The sequence below is a fragment of the Sturnus vulgaris genome, chromosome 5 (assembly GCF_052056855.1).
Source record: "Sturnus vulgaris isolate bStuVul1 chromosome 5, bStuVul1.hap1, whole genome shotgun sequence".
Lineage (NCBI taxonomy): Eukaryota > Metazoa > Chordata > Aves > Passeriformes > Sturnidae > Sturnus > Sturnus vulgaris.
In genome coordinates, this window is record NC_142247.1 from 27,807,169 (window position 1) to 27,824,261 (window position 17,093).

General features: G+C 42.4%; 1 protein-coding gene across 1 annotated transcript in view; it reads right to left on the bottom strand.

The window, feature by feature from the left end:
- The window catches only part of GRIN2B (glutamate ionotropic receptor NMDA type subunit 2B), a 221,483-nt gene that overhangs the window by 128,818 nt on the left and 75,572 nt on the right, over positions 1-17,093 (bottom strand). Inside the window, exon 4 of the mRNA XM_014882568.2 lies at positions 8,910-9,508. Coding sequence (XP_014738054.2) covers positions 8,910-9,508 — 599 coding nt within the window. The remainder of the gene's footprint in view (positions 1-8,909; positions 9,509-17,093) is intronic.

Consider the following 17,093-nt stretch of genomic DNA (forward strand, 5'->3'; position numbering starts at 1 on the left):
CCACACCATCAAGAGGGCGAACTTTTCATCGGATTATCTTCTGTCTCTCCAGATCTTTAACAAAGACCAACACTGAGTTCACCAAAGCTGTTTTTCCACCATTTCTCATGCTACATTACTGCAAAGGGGAGGCCAAATCACCTTACCATCCTTATTCAATCAAGACAGGCATAGAGACCTGTTTGGTGTGATACAGCAGGATCAGAAATCTCTCCAGAGGGACAGAAAAGAGCTTTCTTTGTATGACGATGGCTGGCAGCATTCAGTCTGATTGATCATTTCAAGGGCAGCTACGGTTAGATTTTAATATTCATTTTATATTAAGGTGCTTGCAGGCTTGAGTAGGGACATTTTTATTACTTAAATCAGGAGAGAACACGCTGCAGAAATGATAGAGCAGGGTGTACTGGACAAGCTGACAAGTCTCTGATATTCCTATTTTCTTTGTTATTATTTCACTCACATTCAAACATTTTAAATACCACATTTCTAGATTTTATTCCATTCTAATACTTCAAAAAATATAGCACACAGTGAATGTGCAATACAAAAAAAAATACACTAAGGTAACATACATCACCCTCAAATATTTATATTCAATTCAAAATCACATTTTCTAACCTTAGCAAAGCAGGAATCCCTTGTCTAAAACTGCAAACCAATTTCTGAAGTTTGATGTGAAGCTAGCTTTGAGTTATTTGTCCACACCAACAGAAACCCTACTGCTGGCTAATTATTTGAAAGCAGAACAAATTCATTCATTTCACACTCTCTTAACTCAAAATTGGAGGAACAGGGATTTTTTTTGCTCAGATTTTTAAAAGAATGTTCACCTTTGGACTGTGAATGAAAATAAAATTTGCAAAGTAAAACAAAATGTACTTTAAAGATTATTGCTGCTTGAAAATAGGCCAGTGGAGAGGTCTGAAGAGGTCTGCATAGGGAGGTCTGGACTCTGCACAGGTAACAGGTATTCAAAACCTGTTACCTGTGCAATATTTGGTATGATCCCTTTCAGAAAATATTCAGCTGCCCCACAGATATGCAGATCCACATTTTCCCAAAATGTGGATGCAAGACCGAGTAGCCCTTGAAGCAATGATTTTGAGAGGGATTTCATCAGCAGCATCTAGTCAGGAGTGCTCTAAGCCTCAATTCAGAAAAGCACTTAATCATGCACAAGCTCTTGGACAAAGCATCGATGGCAAAAGCCACTGAACAGCAGGTGCTTCAGCAGCTGTTTGACAGGGCTCAGCTCCATCACACAAGCGTGCAGGAAAGAAAGGGGGAAGAACACCCCACTGAAAGTTAAACCACAGGAACAGTGTTAAAACTGCAGAACATAAAATCTCATGCCAGCCACACCAGGGTTAATACCTCCACTCTTTTCCTAGAAAGGTCGTCTGACTTAATATTTTTCCTTTCTTTTAGTGAATTTCTGACCTCACAGAGGCTGTCATGGTCATCCCCCCTCCCCGCCTTCCAGGAGGGAGCAAGCAGCATGGATCCAAATTGCATCAAAGGGAAGAAAAAGCTGCTCTAGAGTTGCACAGGGAGCCATAGCAACGCGGCAGATCCTATTTTTAAAAACTTGAAAGATAGTAAGAACGTTAAGTCTGAGGGGAGGAGGTGGGGGGGGGGGGGGGGGGGAAGAAATTATGTTTCTATCAGAAAGGGAAAAAAAATGCACATGTTCTTGATAGGCACCAGTGATGAAACCACTTATGGCCAGCCATCAGTGTGCAGGTGTGCAAGCCAGAAAATATCCACTGCCCCATCAAGCTATTTTTTGAAGGAAAAAAGAGTATTTCTCACCATCCCTCCACTGCTCTGCTAAAGCAGGCTTTCAAATTCCCTGAGGTGCTTTCAAGCCCACAGCACCCTAAGTGCATTTTGGGATCAGAGCAGGATCAGCAAAGGCATAACTGGTGCTGAACTGGAGCCTGAACTGGGTTTGTGGTTTCAAAGCTCCACCACAGAGGGAGGATTTTGACTCACTTTCCATGAGGAGTGGAGAGAGTCTGAAGGCAAACATTAAAACATATTGTCACCAGCAAGTGAAGTTGCCACGGTACCAGCACTAATTGGACTTGGCTGCAGAGCAGAATATGTCTCAGAGGGCTGGAAGCAGAACACGGACATTTTCCCATCTGGAAACTGATGGTGCATACCAAAATTCATTCCCATCTGGTGGATTTTGGAGGAGTTAATGAAAGGGTATGTCCTTTAATCAAAAGATAATGCTTGCCAAAAACCCATCACTTCACTTGAACCCTTCTATTAGCTTAGTAGTTTAGAGCAAGGTGCAAGTATCAGCAAGGTTGCAGGTTCAATCCGTGAACATGCTATTCACTTAAGAGTTGGACTTGATGATCCTTGTGGGTCCCTTCCAACTCAGAATATTTTGTGATTCTGTGATCTTATTTTAACTGCAAAGAGGCTGAAATACCCAACTGTCCACGCAGAGCAAGTACCTCCTCTCCCCCTCGTATACTCCCACTGAGAAGCCAGGATCTCCAGTATCCTACCAGCAGATAAGTTAGTTTGATGTTTGACCTTCCTTTGCAGGACAGCTGTGCTTCCCACTACCCAAGCAGGACTGCTTAAGAGCTGGGCAGAGCAAGGAGGACAGCCAGACACAGACTGCTCTTCTGCATCAGGCACCTTTAGCAGCCCACCTGCATGGGTGAGGTTTGGATCAAGAGCAAGTTACAAACTGCTCTCAGCATTCCTCTCCAGTGACAGAAAAAAAAAGAGTCAGAGGAAGCCAACACTTCATCCAAGATGTGGTGGCACATGACTGCTCACCTCCTGACCAGGCAACATGAATAACAGTAGCCCCAAGCCAACAAACCCAGCACCTTTCACCAGCACTGCACCACTGCACTGCACACAGGGCAAATGAAATGCAATAGGAGATGCAAGACAGGGACAGAAAAAGGTGACGGCAGTACACACAGAGAGTGAGATGACGTACAACAGGGGATGCAGGGAGGCAGAGAGACCCTGACAGAGGCAGGAGGCACAGGCCAGCCCGAGCCTCCAGCTGCTGCTGGAGCAGTGACAGGAACAAGCAGATTTCAGCAGCAGGGATGTCTAATCTGTCAGCAGTGCTCACGCCACGTGCTGCCACTCTGCACCAGCCTGATGGCAGCAGGACACACCAACCAGTGGGAACATAACGAGCTGCTAACTAGACACTGGCCTAAAGGCTCCTAAAGGTCAAAAGTTACAAATGCTCCCTCACCCTCCGAGTTCCTGAAAAGGGCAATTTCTGCATCCTCAGGAACATGCCATTCATACCTTCTCTCACCACCTCCCCAGTATTAAGAAGCAAGTCCTGGCACTGTGCCTCCTACAACTGGAGCACCGCAGGATTCAAGGGCTGGAGCAGGGCTTCCCAGCCAGCTGCCAAGCAGGTAGATGTAGCCCTGCCAAACTGAGCAAGACGGGACTCCTGTCTCTTAGTATGAGCATAACTTGGCAAATTTGTGAATGGAGAAAGAGCAGTTCAAATGGTCCATTGTCCATTCCTGCCCTCAACTCCCCTACTGCACTGTGTGAAGGTCTGTGACTCACTCAACTAGGAGACAACACAGAGTGGCTCTATGGAAGCACCTGAAAATTGTATATGATGACCCCTGTGTCTGGTGTGGAAGGCTATGGCTGCCATCATTAGAGAGGAGAGGGCAGGAGGGTGGGTTGAGAGAGACTAGAAAAACAAGGAAAGGTGTTGCCTGGGCACTGTCCTTGGCACTGATCTGGGGAAAACAGGTCCCGTGTGCTATGGGTATGGTGCTGCTCACGGGTATCAGGGTGACACAATACCCTGAAGGGGCATTGCACTTTTTTAGGGATATGTACAACCCATATGGTTTTGGGTTTCCATGGAAGCAACTTGTTTGTACAACCCAATTGCAAGAACTTTCTCTGCTCACTGTACAGGTATCTATTGCCCCAGCAATTCCTAGTTTCTATTAGGGAAATGTGGTCTCATGTGAGAACAGAGCTTGCCCTGGTTGCTCCAGGGAGAACAGTTTCCAAGTACTCATCAAATGTTCTGCATTTCTTATCTATTTGGCAAGGTAAAACTACAGATGAATGTTACTTCCCCCAGAGTGAGGTATCATGTCCAAACAATGCACTGAGCATCTTGCCAGCTGTTTTCCTATTTGAAGAATCTGAGGTACAGAATTGAACCCAACTTTGTTTCGCTCTAAAAGTATTTCTTTGCAAAGGTGGTATAATTCCACATTTGTATTTTAATTCCAAAGTAAATGCTCCACTGCACTTTTTATTAAAATGAAATCTGCTGTGTGCAGCCTGGTGTTAAATGAGAGACTATTAAAACCAATCAGTAGAGAACTCATTAGAAACCCTACAACAACAAACTAGTAGTTATGGCCCCGCATTCACAAGCAGCCATGACAACAAGGAGAAAAAACCCAGGTCTCACTGAAGGCTACAATAAAACCACAACTTATGTAGCCCAAAGACTGTGAATATCCATACAAAACAGCTGAGCTTCCATTTCTCAAATATGTGCCAGAAATTATATTCATTTCTTGTGACTCATCTCTGAATTCCACTCCTAAGAATACTCCTGTCATTTAGTTATTTCTTCCCATTTCTAAAATGTAATGAGAAGCACCAATCCAGAGCTCAAGGAAATCTGTCCCATCAATTAAAATAACGAAATAAGCAGAAGGCTGCCTATAAACACATCCACCTCTGCCCACTCACTCCTCAGCAGCCATGGTGAAGGGAAAAACGATGAGTTTTGCAGGATGCCTGGAAGCCTAGCAACTCTCCTAGTAAGGGCCAAGAGATAAGAGCTCATCTGAACATTTCCTTCCCAACCTTTGAGATCTTCTCATCCAATAGAAAAGAGCAGAGCACACAGTGGTTTTGCTGGATGCCCAGAAGACCTGATATTGGGATAACTACAAACTTGGTAGACCGAAATATTCAGATCAGATTTTTTTCTGGGACAATGAAGGAATAAATGAATAGGTAATTATTATAAACAGAACAAAGAATTAAAGACTGTAATTGAACTGGGAAACAGCATTTGGATATTTGGACTCCAAATTACCACCTAAGCCTATTATCAGCATAAATTGAGATAAATCCCTCACTAGAGGAAAAATTCCTCAAAAATCATTCAAAAAGATAACTAACAGACCTTGTAGAACAAAACTCTTTCAAAGTATCATTTTACTATTCTTTAGTGGAGTTATCTCATCAGCCAGTTCACTTATTGGACAAAATCCAAAATATTCAATGGTCGTGATCATACTTCTGCGGTTCCAGTCTAACACAAAAGAGAACCAGTTTCAAAACAGACAGAAACAGTTGCTATGAGACCATTAGCAATACAAGAAGATGCAGACCAAACACCTACATTGTCAAGAAATGGCATTTAGATAACAGTCTGTCTTGTTTCTTTTTGTGCTTGCAGCCATACTTCAAATAAAACTTTGTTTGCGCAAGTTCTTGCAAAAACGAACAAGTGTCAGTGTAAAAAGGAAGAAAGATAGGGAGAATTGGAACACCATTCCGTTCATTTTCTCTTTACTCCATTATATACCCAGATCAACCACTGACAACATGTTTTGCAAGACTATTTGATTTTAGCTGCATTCAGAACAACTGCCCTTTTAGACGGATGAGGAAAAAAAGTAAGAAATGGTCAGAGTTCAAAGGATGATCTTGGGAAATGACTAATTCACAGTGTATAGTGTGCCCCAGCTGAACTAAATTACACATTTTTTTAGTTGGATGTGTCACTCTCCAAAGAGTAAAATGGGAAAATTCCTTTATTGCATTGCCTCCCCAGCTATGGATTTGAAGTAAATTGGAACACTTTGGATTAGCTTCGAGAGTTTCTGAAACAGTAGCTACATGGTGATGCTTTATCTGAGGTCACATACACATGCACTTTGTCTCCCCAGACATCAAGCCCACGTACATGCATTTCATCACTCTGTGTAGGCATGTGGAAGGGGAACTGTAAGTTGCAGATGGCTGAATATAGTATTGCTTGGTCCAGAGCAAGGCTAAAATTAGCTTTCCAGAACCTGTAGTCCAGTCCAAAATGAGCCAAATCATGTTCCAGACACGCAAGTATTGCTGCTACCTGGTGTGCACAGTGCACAAGTACCGTGGGATCCTAACAGGTGGAAGGGGTTACAGAAAGTACGAAGTAGCCAGGTCTGCAGAATCTGTAATATCCCAGACAGACAAAGCATATCATGAGAGGTTTAAAGTTTAGCACAGAGTAAATTCCAGAAAATTCAATGGAACTTGAAGGTATGAACACAGATTACAGCTATTAATCTCTGTGGGTTTTAGCTCAGTGAGATGAACTCACGTCTTCATGATTGCCTCCTTCCACATCTTATGCTTCTCCTCTACCTCTCCTCCTCCACAGGCATGAGGCTGAGTTTGAAGCCATCCAATTTCTATTGAACCCTTGGATTTGTAAAAGCAATGGCTTATTTCAGACACCACTAGGTTTTAAACTTCAAAAGGTACCTGAAAGTAATTTGACTTAAATAAAAAACTAAGAACCCAACCCACTGGTCAGACTTTTTAACCATCTCACTTGGAAATACAAAGAGGGTGGAAATATGGGCGGGTGTGGGGGAAAAGAGGCAAGGTCAGAACCCCCTCACAGGCCAGCACCATGTGAGGCAAAGAGAATATTTGCACTGTGCTCACAAATCACTACAAAAGTATAATGATTTCTGAGTTAGCTCAGGTGCCTGCAGCAATCTACACAGTGGCAGAACAGAGCTTGGCACAGGCTAATTTGACTGTGCTTCTCAGTGAGACTGATGTCAGTACCCAAACTAAGCTGGGTATAGCTACAGGTATTGGCACTCATTCCTGTGAATGCTGTACCCAAAGCAGACAAGGGAGCAGAAATAGCATGACTGGGCCATGAAGGTGAAAAGAAAGCTAGGATCTTCAAAAGTGACAAGAACTGCTTTCATGCGGGGTGCCCAGGCTTCAGGGCATATCTACACGGTGCAACTGTGCTGTCCTATCTACACTCAAGAGTCTCTGAGCTGGCGACTTCTAAACAATGCAAAAAAGGTGCAGAGAGATTATGTTGACTCCTCGAAGCAGCATAGCTATACGGGTGTGATGTTATGCACAGGCTAACAGAGTGTCAACAGAACTCATTAGCAGAAGGTCTCTGCAGAACGCTGCATCACATAGCAGGGAACGTTTTGTTTTCTAGATAACTGCTGAAAAGACACAATAGAGCTCCCCCCAAAATCCCTCTTCATTTGGAAAGGTAGAACAAAAGCCTGGCTTGATGTTACTTCTCGTTATTTTGAATACACTAAATATATTTTCCCTGCTTAATCATTTCAGTGATGACTCAAAAGAGCTGCAGAAAAAACCCTTACTCCTAAGCCTCTCTGGGAAGGAAAGAGATAAAAGTTTTGGGCACCTTTGGTAGTTTTGAGGCCTGCATAGAGAAAAAAAACATCATGGGGAGGAGGGAGTAAAAGAAATGAGACCTGGTAATATGCCAATGGATCATAGAGACAAAGAACAAATAGCAATAAGGGTAATGTATTAGGCCAAAGAATAAAGTTCTCTGCTTCCTTGTCCCTTAGTCCCTCTATCTGCCTAGTAAAGCTGACAGTGAGGGGTCACAGCACGCAGACCAATCCATCACATTTGCACTGCTCAGTGATTCAACACGACAAATGAACAAAGACACTGAGCTCTGTGTGGCCTGATGTCTACTGCCTGGATTCTCCTTTTCTCACCACAAAGGATCAAAAATGTCCAAGGATTTTATATGTAAAACATTGGACAATAACAGCTGAGCAGGTCAGGGGGCACCTGAATTCCATGTCTAATTATCCGGGCTGCTTTGCTACTCGTTAAAATTCCATTTGGGACAAAAAGGAACATTTAGTAATCAGAGCGTTGTTCTAGAGGTTGTTCCACCACAACTTTCCTCTATGCCTTTAAATAGATGTCTTGGCACTGTTTCTTAGAAAATTTTGAATTTGGATAAAAAGAAGATGTTTATTCAAACAGGTTTTCCCCATGTTTAAATACCCTTTTCAATTTGGAAAAATTTGCTGTTCTAATCAAGGTACTAGGCTTTCTGCATAAGGTACACAAGAGAGAACGGTACCCAAAACACCCAGCAGACAATGGCCAGTGAAGTGCCAAAGAGCAGGATGACAGCACAAGCCCTCCCCCTGAGGTAAACCAGATTCTTAAGACATCCAAGGTCTTTAAAGCCTTTGAGTATGAAGCAGGATCTGAGCGGAGTTGATGGCTCTAAATCTTTTTGCAGCTCTAGTTCTCCACATCTCTTTGCACTTCTTTCTGTCTTGTAATTCAGGGCTAATGAACAGCAGAAGGACACATGGTGTTGAGACAACAGTCGCCATGAAACTATTCCAGGTAGGTTACACAACCATCACCTATAAGGGACACCTTTTTATACGTGCTAGTGCCTGGAACAGAAGCTGTGCCTTCTAGACTTCAACACAAACAATTCCATTGCTTGCTGCAAGAACCCACCTGAGAGCTGCAGACCCAGTCACGCAAAGACACCCCAAGAAGTCCAGTGCTGTTATGAAAGCAAAAATTTGTGCATTGAGGGGCACACTCAAATTGTTGCACTATGCCTTCACTATTCCTTTTCCTCATGCCCTCTGTGTTGTATGAAGGCTTTCTGAGGGGGTGACAACACTGGCACCCATGATGCACAGAACATGGGGCCCACCCTCAGTTGACCTCCCCTTGCCCAGGTTCTGGCCAACAACATCTGCTGCCCCAAAGCACCACACGCCCTAGGAGAAATATCCTGGTATCAGAGGTCATCTTTGACCACCCTGCTGTACGGCTGGCCCAGCTCTTTCCCTTACCTGTTGAGCATGTTGGACTGGTAAATCCTTTTCTCCTGGGTGTTGTAACAGCTGCTCTTGGGCTCAGGGATGAAGCTGTGTTCAGACAGCATATCAGAAGCAGCCGTGGTGATTATGGCTATTCCATCCCTTACTCTGGCAGGAAGACCGTAGTCCCATTCATCATATGAGACAGAGATGAGCCCGGTGGGGAACTCGGATGGCACTGTGTCTGTATCCCCTGCCACCAGGCTGGGCACGATCCACGTGTAACCATAGCCTGTCAGACCCACTGAGTTGGCCACCTCAAAAATGTAGGTGGCCTCTTCCTTTGTGCAGTAGAGGAGGATAACAGGGCTTTGGAGCTTCTTGAGCTGGTTCTGGATCTTTGAGTCCCCATCATCCAGGGACATGTCCAACAGGAGGACCTCCTCCAGTTCCCAACCCACAAAGCTGTGCTCAATGGTACTGCGGATCTTGTTCACAAAGTCCTGGTACCCAGGGAAGTAAGTAGTGACAATGGAGAAGATGTACCAGTCGTATTCTTCCATGATGTTGAGCATGACAGAAGCTTGCTGTTCTATTGATGGGCCAAACTGGAAGAACATGGATGACTCATCCTAGAATAGGAAGTCAAAGAGAGGAAGAGAGAAAAAAAGAAAACAAGAATAGGTCAAAGGAAATAAACAGTATTCCTAGTCAATCCATTGAGCATAAAGAGGTAGGCACACAGTCAGAATCTTACTTCATATCTTGGCCAGAGCTTAAAGATTTTTAACTTTTTAAAATTTAAGTGAAGCAAGTGAGAAGGAAGTAAAATTCTTTTTTATGACCAGCTGTCCTTACTTTATTTTTAAAGGCAAGTTGCCAAAATTACTTAAAGGTTTCAACTGTTAGGCCTGATTCTAGCAGACAGAGAGCAAGTAGTACACAAGTGAGGACAGAAAAACAGATTATGTATAAAATATTTCCATGAAATTAAGAGCTTTAATCATAGGATTATCATAACCTTACATGTAGCATAAATAGGATACACAGCAGTTTTGATACTGATTTTTGGGACAGTCACTTTGATACTTAGTTTGGGACAGTCACTCTGGTTTGAGTATCCAGACCAAAGTAAAAATAGAGTAGGCAAAATCACTGGATACAAATAGCTCTGACAATCTTTACTGCTAGCCCCTCTCAAAGGAAGCAGCAGCACAGAGTTCTGTACAGTTCTCAGTACAACTGTGAGGGGTCAGTCTCAGAATAACATAAAATACATTAAAATAAAACAGATTTCTAAAGGTTTGTTGACACCATATTTTAGAGAAATGTCAGCTTAATCTTTCTCTTGGCATTGCTCTCATACCCTTCTACCATATTAAGTTCATCTTTGCAAAAATCAGAACTTGTACCACTTTACAACCTCAAAGACTCCAAGGGAGCTTTATACAGATCTCAGCTCTCTAATGGCATAGTGTAAATCTTTTTTGTCCTGGGATTTCACCAGGCTTTCAATTTATGACAGATCCAGAAAAATGCAAATCCCTGGGTTTTGCCCAATTCATGAAGGAAAGGAAGGGAAAAAAGTATTTGTCGTTACGCTCTCTTAGGGATTTATCTTCTATCTTTTAAAATCAATTGCAGACTTCTGCTGACTTCTGTAGAGTAGGATTAGATAATGTTAAAAAACCCAACCACAAATTAAAAAAAAAACAAAAAAAACCACAAAAAATTGAATTAAATTATATCTCTCTGTGTAGAGAATCCCATTATAATAAGAAAGTTCTCTAAATCCAAACATCACTTTAAGGAATGAGAACAGCCCCACCTTCTTTTAATAAGCCTGGAAAACTGGACTAGAGATACAAAAGGACGTACTCAGGAGTTTGAGGCCTGGGAAAACTAATTGTGCCTCAAGACATTACCTCAAGACAGTCAGATTTAGAACAGCTCTCTACCAAATTAAGTCTCCTACAGCCTGGCAGGTAAAGCTGTTTTTCGGCAGGGATGTAGTTAATCAATCATCCATTCATCCTTTAGTCATGGATTTGATTACCTATAGCCATTTCCTATATCAACAAAATATGCTATAGCTCAGCAACTCCAGAACAAAAACAAAACAAAACAATAAAGGCCTGATCCCATACTCAGCCTTAAGCTGCTCATTTTTCTTTCCTGAGCTCCCTATGGGTCACATCCTATATGAAAGAATCCTTGCTCCCAGATCCCCATGTCTCTCTTATGAGGTTTGGTGATTAAACTGTTCACTTCCTCCGTACAGCTCACCACCCACACGTGAAAGTTCTCTTAGGGCTGCTCTTTGCTTTGTGGAAAAATAAATGTATGCCAAAAGAAAAAGGAAAAGACAACAGCAACAAACTGAAGACAAGATTAAAAAAAAAACACACACAAAAAACCACAGAAGCAGCAACTGGAGCCGCTCAATACATGGAAAACATCTCACATTTTTTATCACTGGAATTCATCTCCTTCTCTCCCTACTGTGCTCAGGAAAAGAACCTACTCTTCTAATAAAAAGATACTTTATGTCTCTGAAGCTTATACAGAAAATTAGAAAAGACAGAGGAAAAATCAAACTATTGTCACAGCATCTGCCAGAATTTGAAAAACTCCTGAACAAGCATCTTCAACATCCTTCACTGCACTGTGACTTTGAAAGCCACTTGTAGCAACTGAATGTTCGAGTGCAAAGACTCAGCCTTACTGCAACATGAAAAGGCAAGACAGCTACACCATGACTAGTATTTATTTTTATATTAAGTTCAACAAGAGCCTTTCTACACTACTATGCATAAGAGCCTCTGAACTGACTGCAATTTTTTACCATTTCTAGCAGAGAGTCAAAGATCTGAAGGGCCTGGTTATTGAATTACAGGAATGTTTGATACACAGCATCTGGAAGTCTTGTCTGGTTGTTTCCTCAGTGACAAACAGGGGACACTAGATGGTAAATCCACTATTGTTTCAAGGCTACATACACACAGTTTCAGGAGTCAGTAGGCATGATAGCAAGGTGCAGGAGGTAATGCCCTCCCAGTGATTTAAACAGGGTCAAGCTAAAATGCCTGCTGACAGTTTGTTCCACATGAGTGCACCACCTAACTGTCAAAGGGAATTCAGCCCCAAAAGACTCAGGGAGAAAATTCAGAGCTCCTCACCAACAAGGGTGTATCAGAACATCAAAAATCAATACACCAAATAGATAGCTTTATCACAACCCAGCAAAACAATTCCACTCCACTGAGAAATGGAAGCACCCCACTTTAAATCAAACAGCACAGGCCACTTGGCTGTGCATGCAATAATTGCTCTTGAGCAACTGTTGGCATTTCTATTACAGAAGCAGCAAGAAGAAGCAACTTATATTCAAAATGAGATCATTAAGGTGGTGTAAGCCAGGCCAGATTTTGGGTTGCCAAGATGTCTCTTGGCATATAAACACCCCAATAGTTGGGCTAGCCAAGTGTTCTTCATTCCCTAAGCAACTCAGCACTCAGAGAGGAGTAAAGAAGGAAGGACAGACAATAGTAGAGAAGAAAGTGTCCCTCTCATAATAAATCAGGAAAATTGCTGATAGAGTTGGATAGAAATCTCAGTCACTGCCTTTTTGGGGGGACAAAAAGCAAACTAAGAAGAATGTCCAAAAGCCACAATTTTCTTCCCTATCTTGTTTTTGGGCATGCCTGACGAAAAGTTGAGGAAAAAGAGAAGGAGCTGAACTGATACAAAACAGTGGTGCTACCAGAGTATGAATTTGACCTCACTGTAGTGTTACAGTGAATGGTTTTAAATTAGGAGATAGATCAAAGGCGGTTTTACCATTTTTACACACGTATACCCTATAGAATCATTTTTGCTTTATTACAGTCTAAAACCAAAAAGGAGTATTTTACCCTTCCAGACATTGCAAGTTATTTACAGAACATTGTAAGTTCCTATTTTTCTTCTGAAGACATTTCATATTTTCCACCTTCCTTTTTTTTACCTTGAAACAGCCAAAACATGGTTCAGCACTGCCACTGGGAGACAGATTTAAGTTTGGGATAGGGACAGGTCGAGTTTTAATCAGAAGTCCCCTACACTGCACGTCATCCCTGTGAAATACAATCCCCTGGATAGAGGAAAAAACTTCTCTTTCTCCTACAGCCTTTTCACCTGCAAGCTCAGGCTTTCCATCACTACCTGCTGCAAGAGACAGCCAGACACTGCATGGTGTCCCTCACATGGTCTGAAAGAGCAGAGGCTCCATTACAGGATCTCAAAGCTTCCAGAGATCCCAGTACACCCCCACTGTCACCTACAAGGTCAGGGATCTGTAGTTTGCAGAGCTGAGCTGGAGGTGGAGCTGATCAATTGACACAGCACCACTCCCTAGCTGACAGATGGCTTCCCACAGAAAATCTGCTCCAAGTTTACCGATGCTGGGACAAGTATTGCCTCCTCCTCCTGCACGCTTAACCCTTCAAATCAGAAGGCTGGATTGCACATGGTGAAGGTACAAACACACTCACCATGAAGCCTCCTCTTGGAGACTGGTGGCTAGTGAGTTCCTAGGTGGATGGAAGGTGGTTTGCAGAGGTAGGACAAGGTTTAGAGAACAACCAAGTGCTATCACCAATACTTTTAAATTCTTCAGACCAGGCCAGGTCTGACCCACATCTCACTGAAGATGTGAACCCTTGGCAAGGCTGCAGGTGACTCCCCCAGGAGCCCTCCTCCAGCTGCACCATTTGAAACCAATCAGTGCCATTTAATGAGCCATTTACCTCAGATGTGGCAGGAGAGGTCCCCGGGGAGCTTTTCTCACAAGTTCTTTCCTAACAGGCACTCTAGATTCGCCAGACAAGCAAATACAATTACCGCCTTACAAACAGCATCTTACAATCCAGAGCAAAACTGCTTCTCAGCTTGGGACAGACTGGGGAATATCCACAAAGCAGGGGAATGCAAGATCCCCAAAACCAGTTGCAGTGGTCCACTCATGCTGAGGAACTGGCCAGCCTTCCACTGAGCCATGGTATTGAGTGCTGACTTGCAAGTGAGGAGATCAGCATGCTATGTTTCCTCTGTGCAGCCTACCTGAATGTAATCTGGTTCTGTGCTCCATGCTCTGGTGGCTGGTCCATGAACACATTTTTGCTAGGGGTGGAAAGCTCCTTTAGCTTCAGTCAAAGAGCCAGACCCCACAAAGGCAAGGTGCGTCAAGTTATTCACAAGGAATTTGAGGAAAGAGCAAGTCCAGGGCACTTGTTTGCTTCCAGGATTTTGAGAAATATGCCATGTCATTGCCAAATGCCCTACTCTGCTGTCTCCACACAGGTGCAGGACAAATACAATTTGTGCTGCCAGGCTAGTAGCCCCTTTTTATTAGGCTTTTGGGAACATCTGTATATTTAACCCCATTTGCTGCTTCATTAGGCTTCCTGCACAGGCATAATTTAACAACTGGGGTCTGCCCTTCCTTTCCAGCTCGCAGAAGGGATCCTATCAGATCCTAATGACTCAGGCCACTATCATTTTCCAAAGCCCTCTTATTTTCCTGATTTAGAAGAGAAGCTGTTCATGAATCTTTAGTACAGTCTCGATTTGCAAAATTACTCTATGACCAACAGCCAAATCACACAGCACTGCCTCTTGTTTAGATTTCAGTCCTGTTTACCACACAATTTGAGGGGGGAAGGAGTGAGCAAGCACCAAATAACTTCTGGGAAAACACAGGTTTTCATTTCCCTACCTATGTATTTCTTTTCTTCAAAACTGAGACACCACTGTGTACCTATTTGTCACAGTCCTGGTGGGATACTTGATTCACTGGGAGTTTTACTGCTCATGATAGAAAATGCCACAGCAGTTCAACGTCTTATAATTAAGTTTCATATATGTCTGAGTCCCGTTTGTTATAACATATCTGACAGGAAATCAGGATCTTTGTTGCTTAAGTGTTCATTTACTTCTGTTTATCTTACCACAAATCCATTACTGCCTCAGGCTAGCCTACAGTCAGGATCTTCTGTCTGTTTGGTTTTTTCTGTCCAAATTTAATTTTTTTATTTAGTTTTCAACAACTCAATACAATAAAACTCCGGTTTTTATATTATGTGCTGTATCATGCTGTGCGAGTCCTTTCTTGAATGCTTGCAGTAGGGACTATGAGAACAGACCTAATATTATGTTCTCCTGGTGGAATTGGCATCTAAAACATAATCACTGCATCTAACACACATGTACACACTCACATTTCCACAAATACATTCACAGCAAAACCTACTCAATGTAAAGTTGGAGCACGTTGGATTGTGTCATTTCCTAATGACTCTGCCAAGTTTATACTATTTAATAGGATTTCAAAATTTTCCTGTTTTACTGAAATAGGTTCCCTGGGTTACTAATTATTTTGACTTGCATAGCAGATGACCTCTTGCAATCCTTTCCCATGTTCTGATTCACTGATGAGTGGATCATTCTTAGTGAAAAATCCTCCAAGCTGCCTTGGGAATGTGCTATCAGTGGGAAGTTCAAATTTGTTAGATGAACAAATGTGGTTTATATAACATCATTTATCAGTTCCCTGCCTTATTCTTGCAATAATTACTGAACACACTAGACTTATTTGTCAGAAGGATATAGCTCAGAGTTGATGGTTGCAGAAATTGGTGGATGAGTGATAACAAGAGACCCAGTTCAATATCGCCACTGATAGAAAGGCAGACAGGATACACTGTGATAAATTAATTAGGAGAATAGTTGTTTACTCTCTAGGTCTTCTCTGGAAGCCACGATACCTGATGGCTACTAATTGCAATGAAGAATCTAGAATTGTTAGCACAGTTCAATTATTACCCTGATAAGTAATAACAAATGTACCAAATTCACACGTATAATGACATTACCTACACATATAAGTTTTGTCATATACACAGATCCCAGTCATGGACTGGACATGAATCTATCTGTAGCAGTGGAAACAGATCTGCTGCAGAGCCCTAACCCAGGGGCAACAGTCAAGTGCTCCAGCACCAAGAAGTTCCTGAGAGCTGCAACAAAAAGGTCTCCAATTAAAGATGACTCAAGGGCTTAAAACAGCTAAGTGATTTCCACTTTCCAGTTTTAAGGGTCTGCAGAAATAATTTGTTCAAAAGTCTTTGCAACAGAGGAAACACAAGATAACCTCGATTCTGTAACCTTGGTCTTGGTATTGTTTCACTCTATACCACATGCAGTTAATAAAAATGATGAAAAAGTCAAACATACCAAGGTCATTGTCTGACATACACAATTCAGAGAAATTCAGTTGTTTGGCTAAAGAGATGGTGTAAAATTTGTGAATCTTATGAACAATGACTGGCAAAACCAGGCTAATATATGATGGTATGTTGCTTAGAGCTTCTTAGAGCATTGTACATGGATGCCAGCATTTTTCCACAGAGGAGAAACGGCAGTTAGCAAGCTGCCAGGATAAACAGTTTTCCCACCAGGACTGTTAGATTTCCATTTTCACCTCTGTAGGTGTGTATTTCCTTGTTTGATGAAAGTACATGGATGGATTAGACCACTGGCCATGCTGAGTAGATTCCACCCACCAGGTGACGTTATACCATGCAGGAATTTGAGCAGCCCAGGACCAGTTTCCCTTTCCCAACTTAGAGAAGCCCACGACATTGCCAGTCCAAAACAAATGAAAGTCAGACTGCCCCATTACTCATCCATCTGATTACATCATGGTGTTTGCCTGGCTCCTCTTTTCTGGCTGTCTTACCCTCCAGACTAAGGACTGAATTTTGACTATAAGCTGAATGGGGTGTAATTTGAATAGCCTTATTAATCAATAGCAGCCATAAAACTATCCAGCATTTTAAAAAAGTCCAGTCACAGTATTTGGCAAGATGTCATTGGATAAATTTCTCAAATCAACTATCCTGAGTGAAATACTATTTCTTTTTATCATTTCTAAATTAACTGCTTTCCTATTTCATCAAGTATACCTTTGGTCTCTTATTATGAGCAAACCTTCATATGAGCTGAACCTCCAAAGGTTCACAGAGTCAATTTAGATAAGTCCTGGAAGTTCAGCATTGCATCCAATGCCCTCTGAGCCTCTTAGGAGCTTAAGATCTCACTATGATCCAGCTGCAGACAGGTCAGGAGGTGTTAAGTGCCTCTATTCCTCTTCTCTAATAAAGTAGTGACACCCCCTTT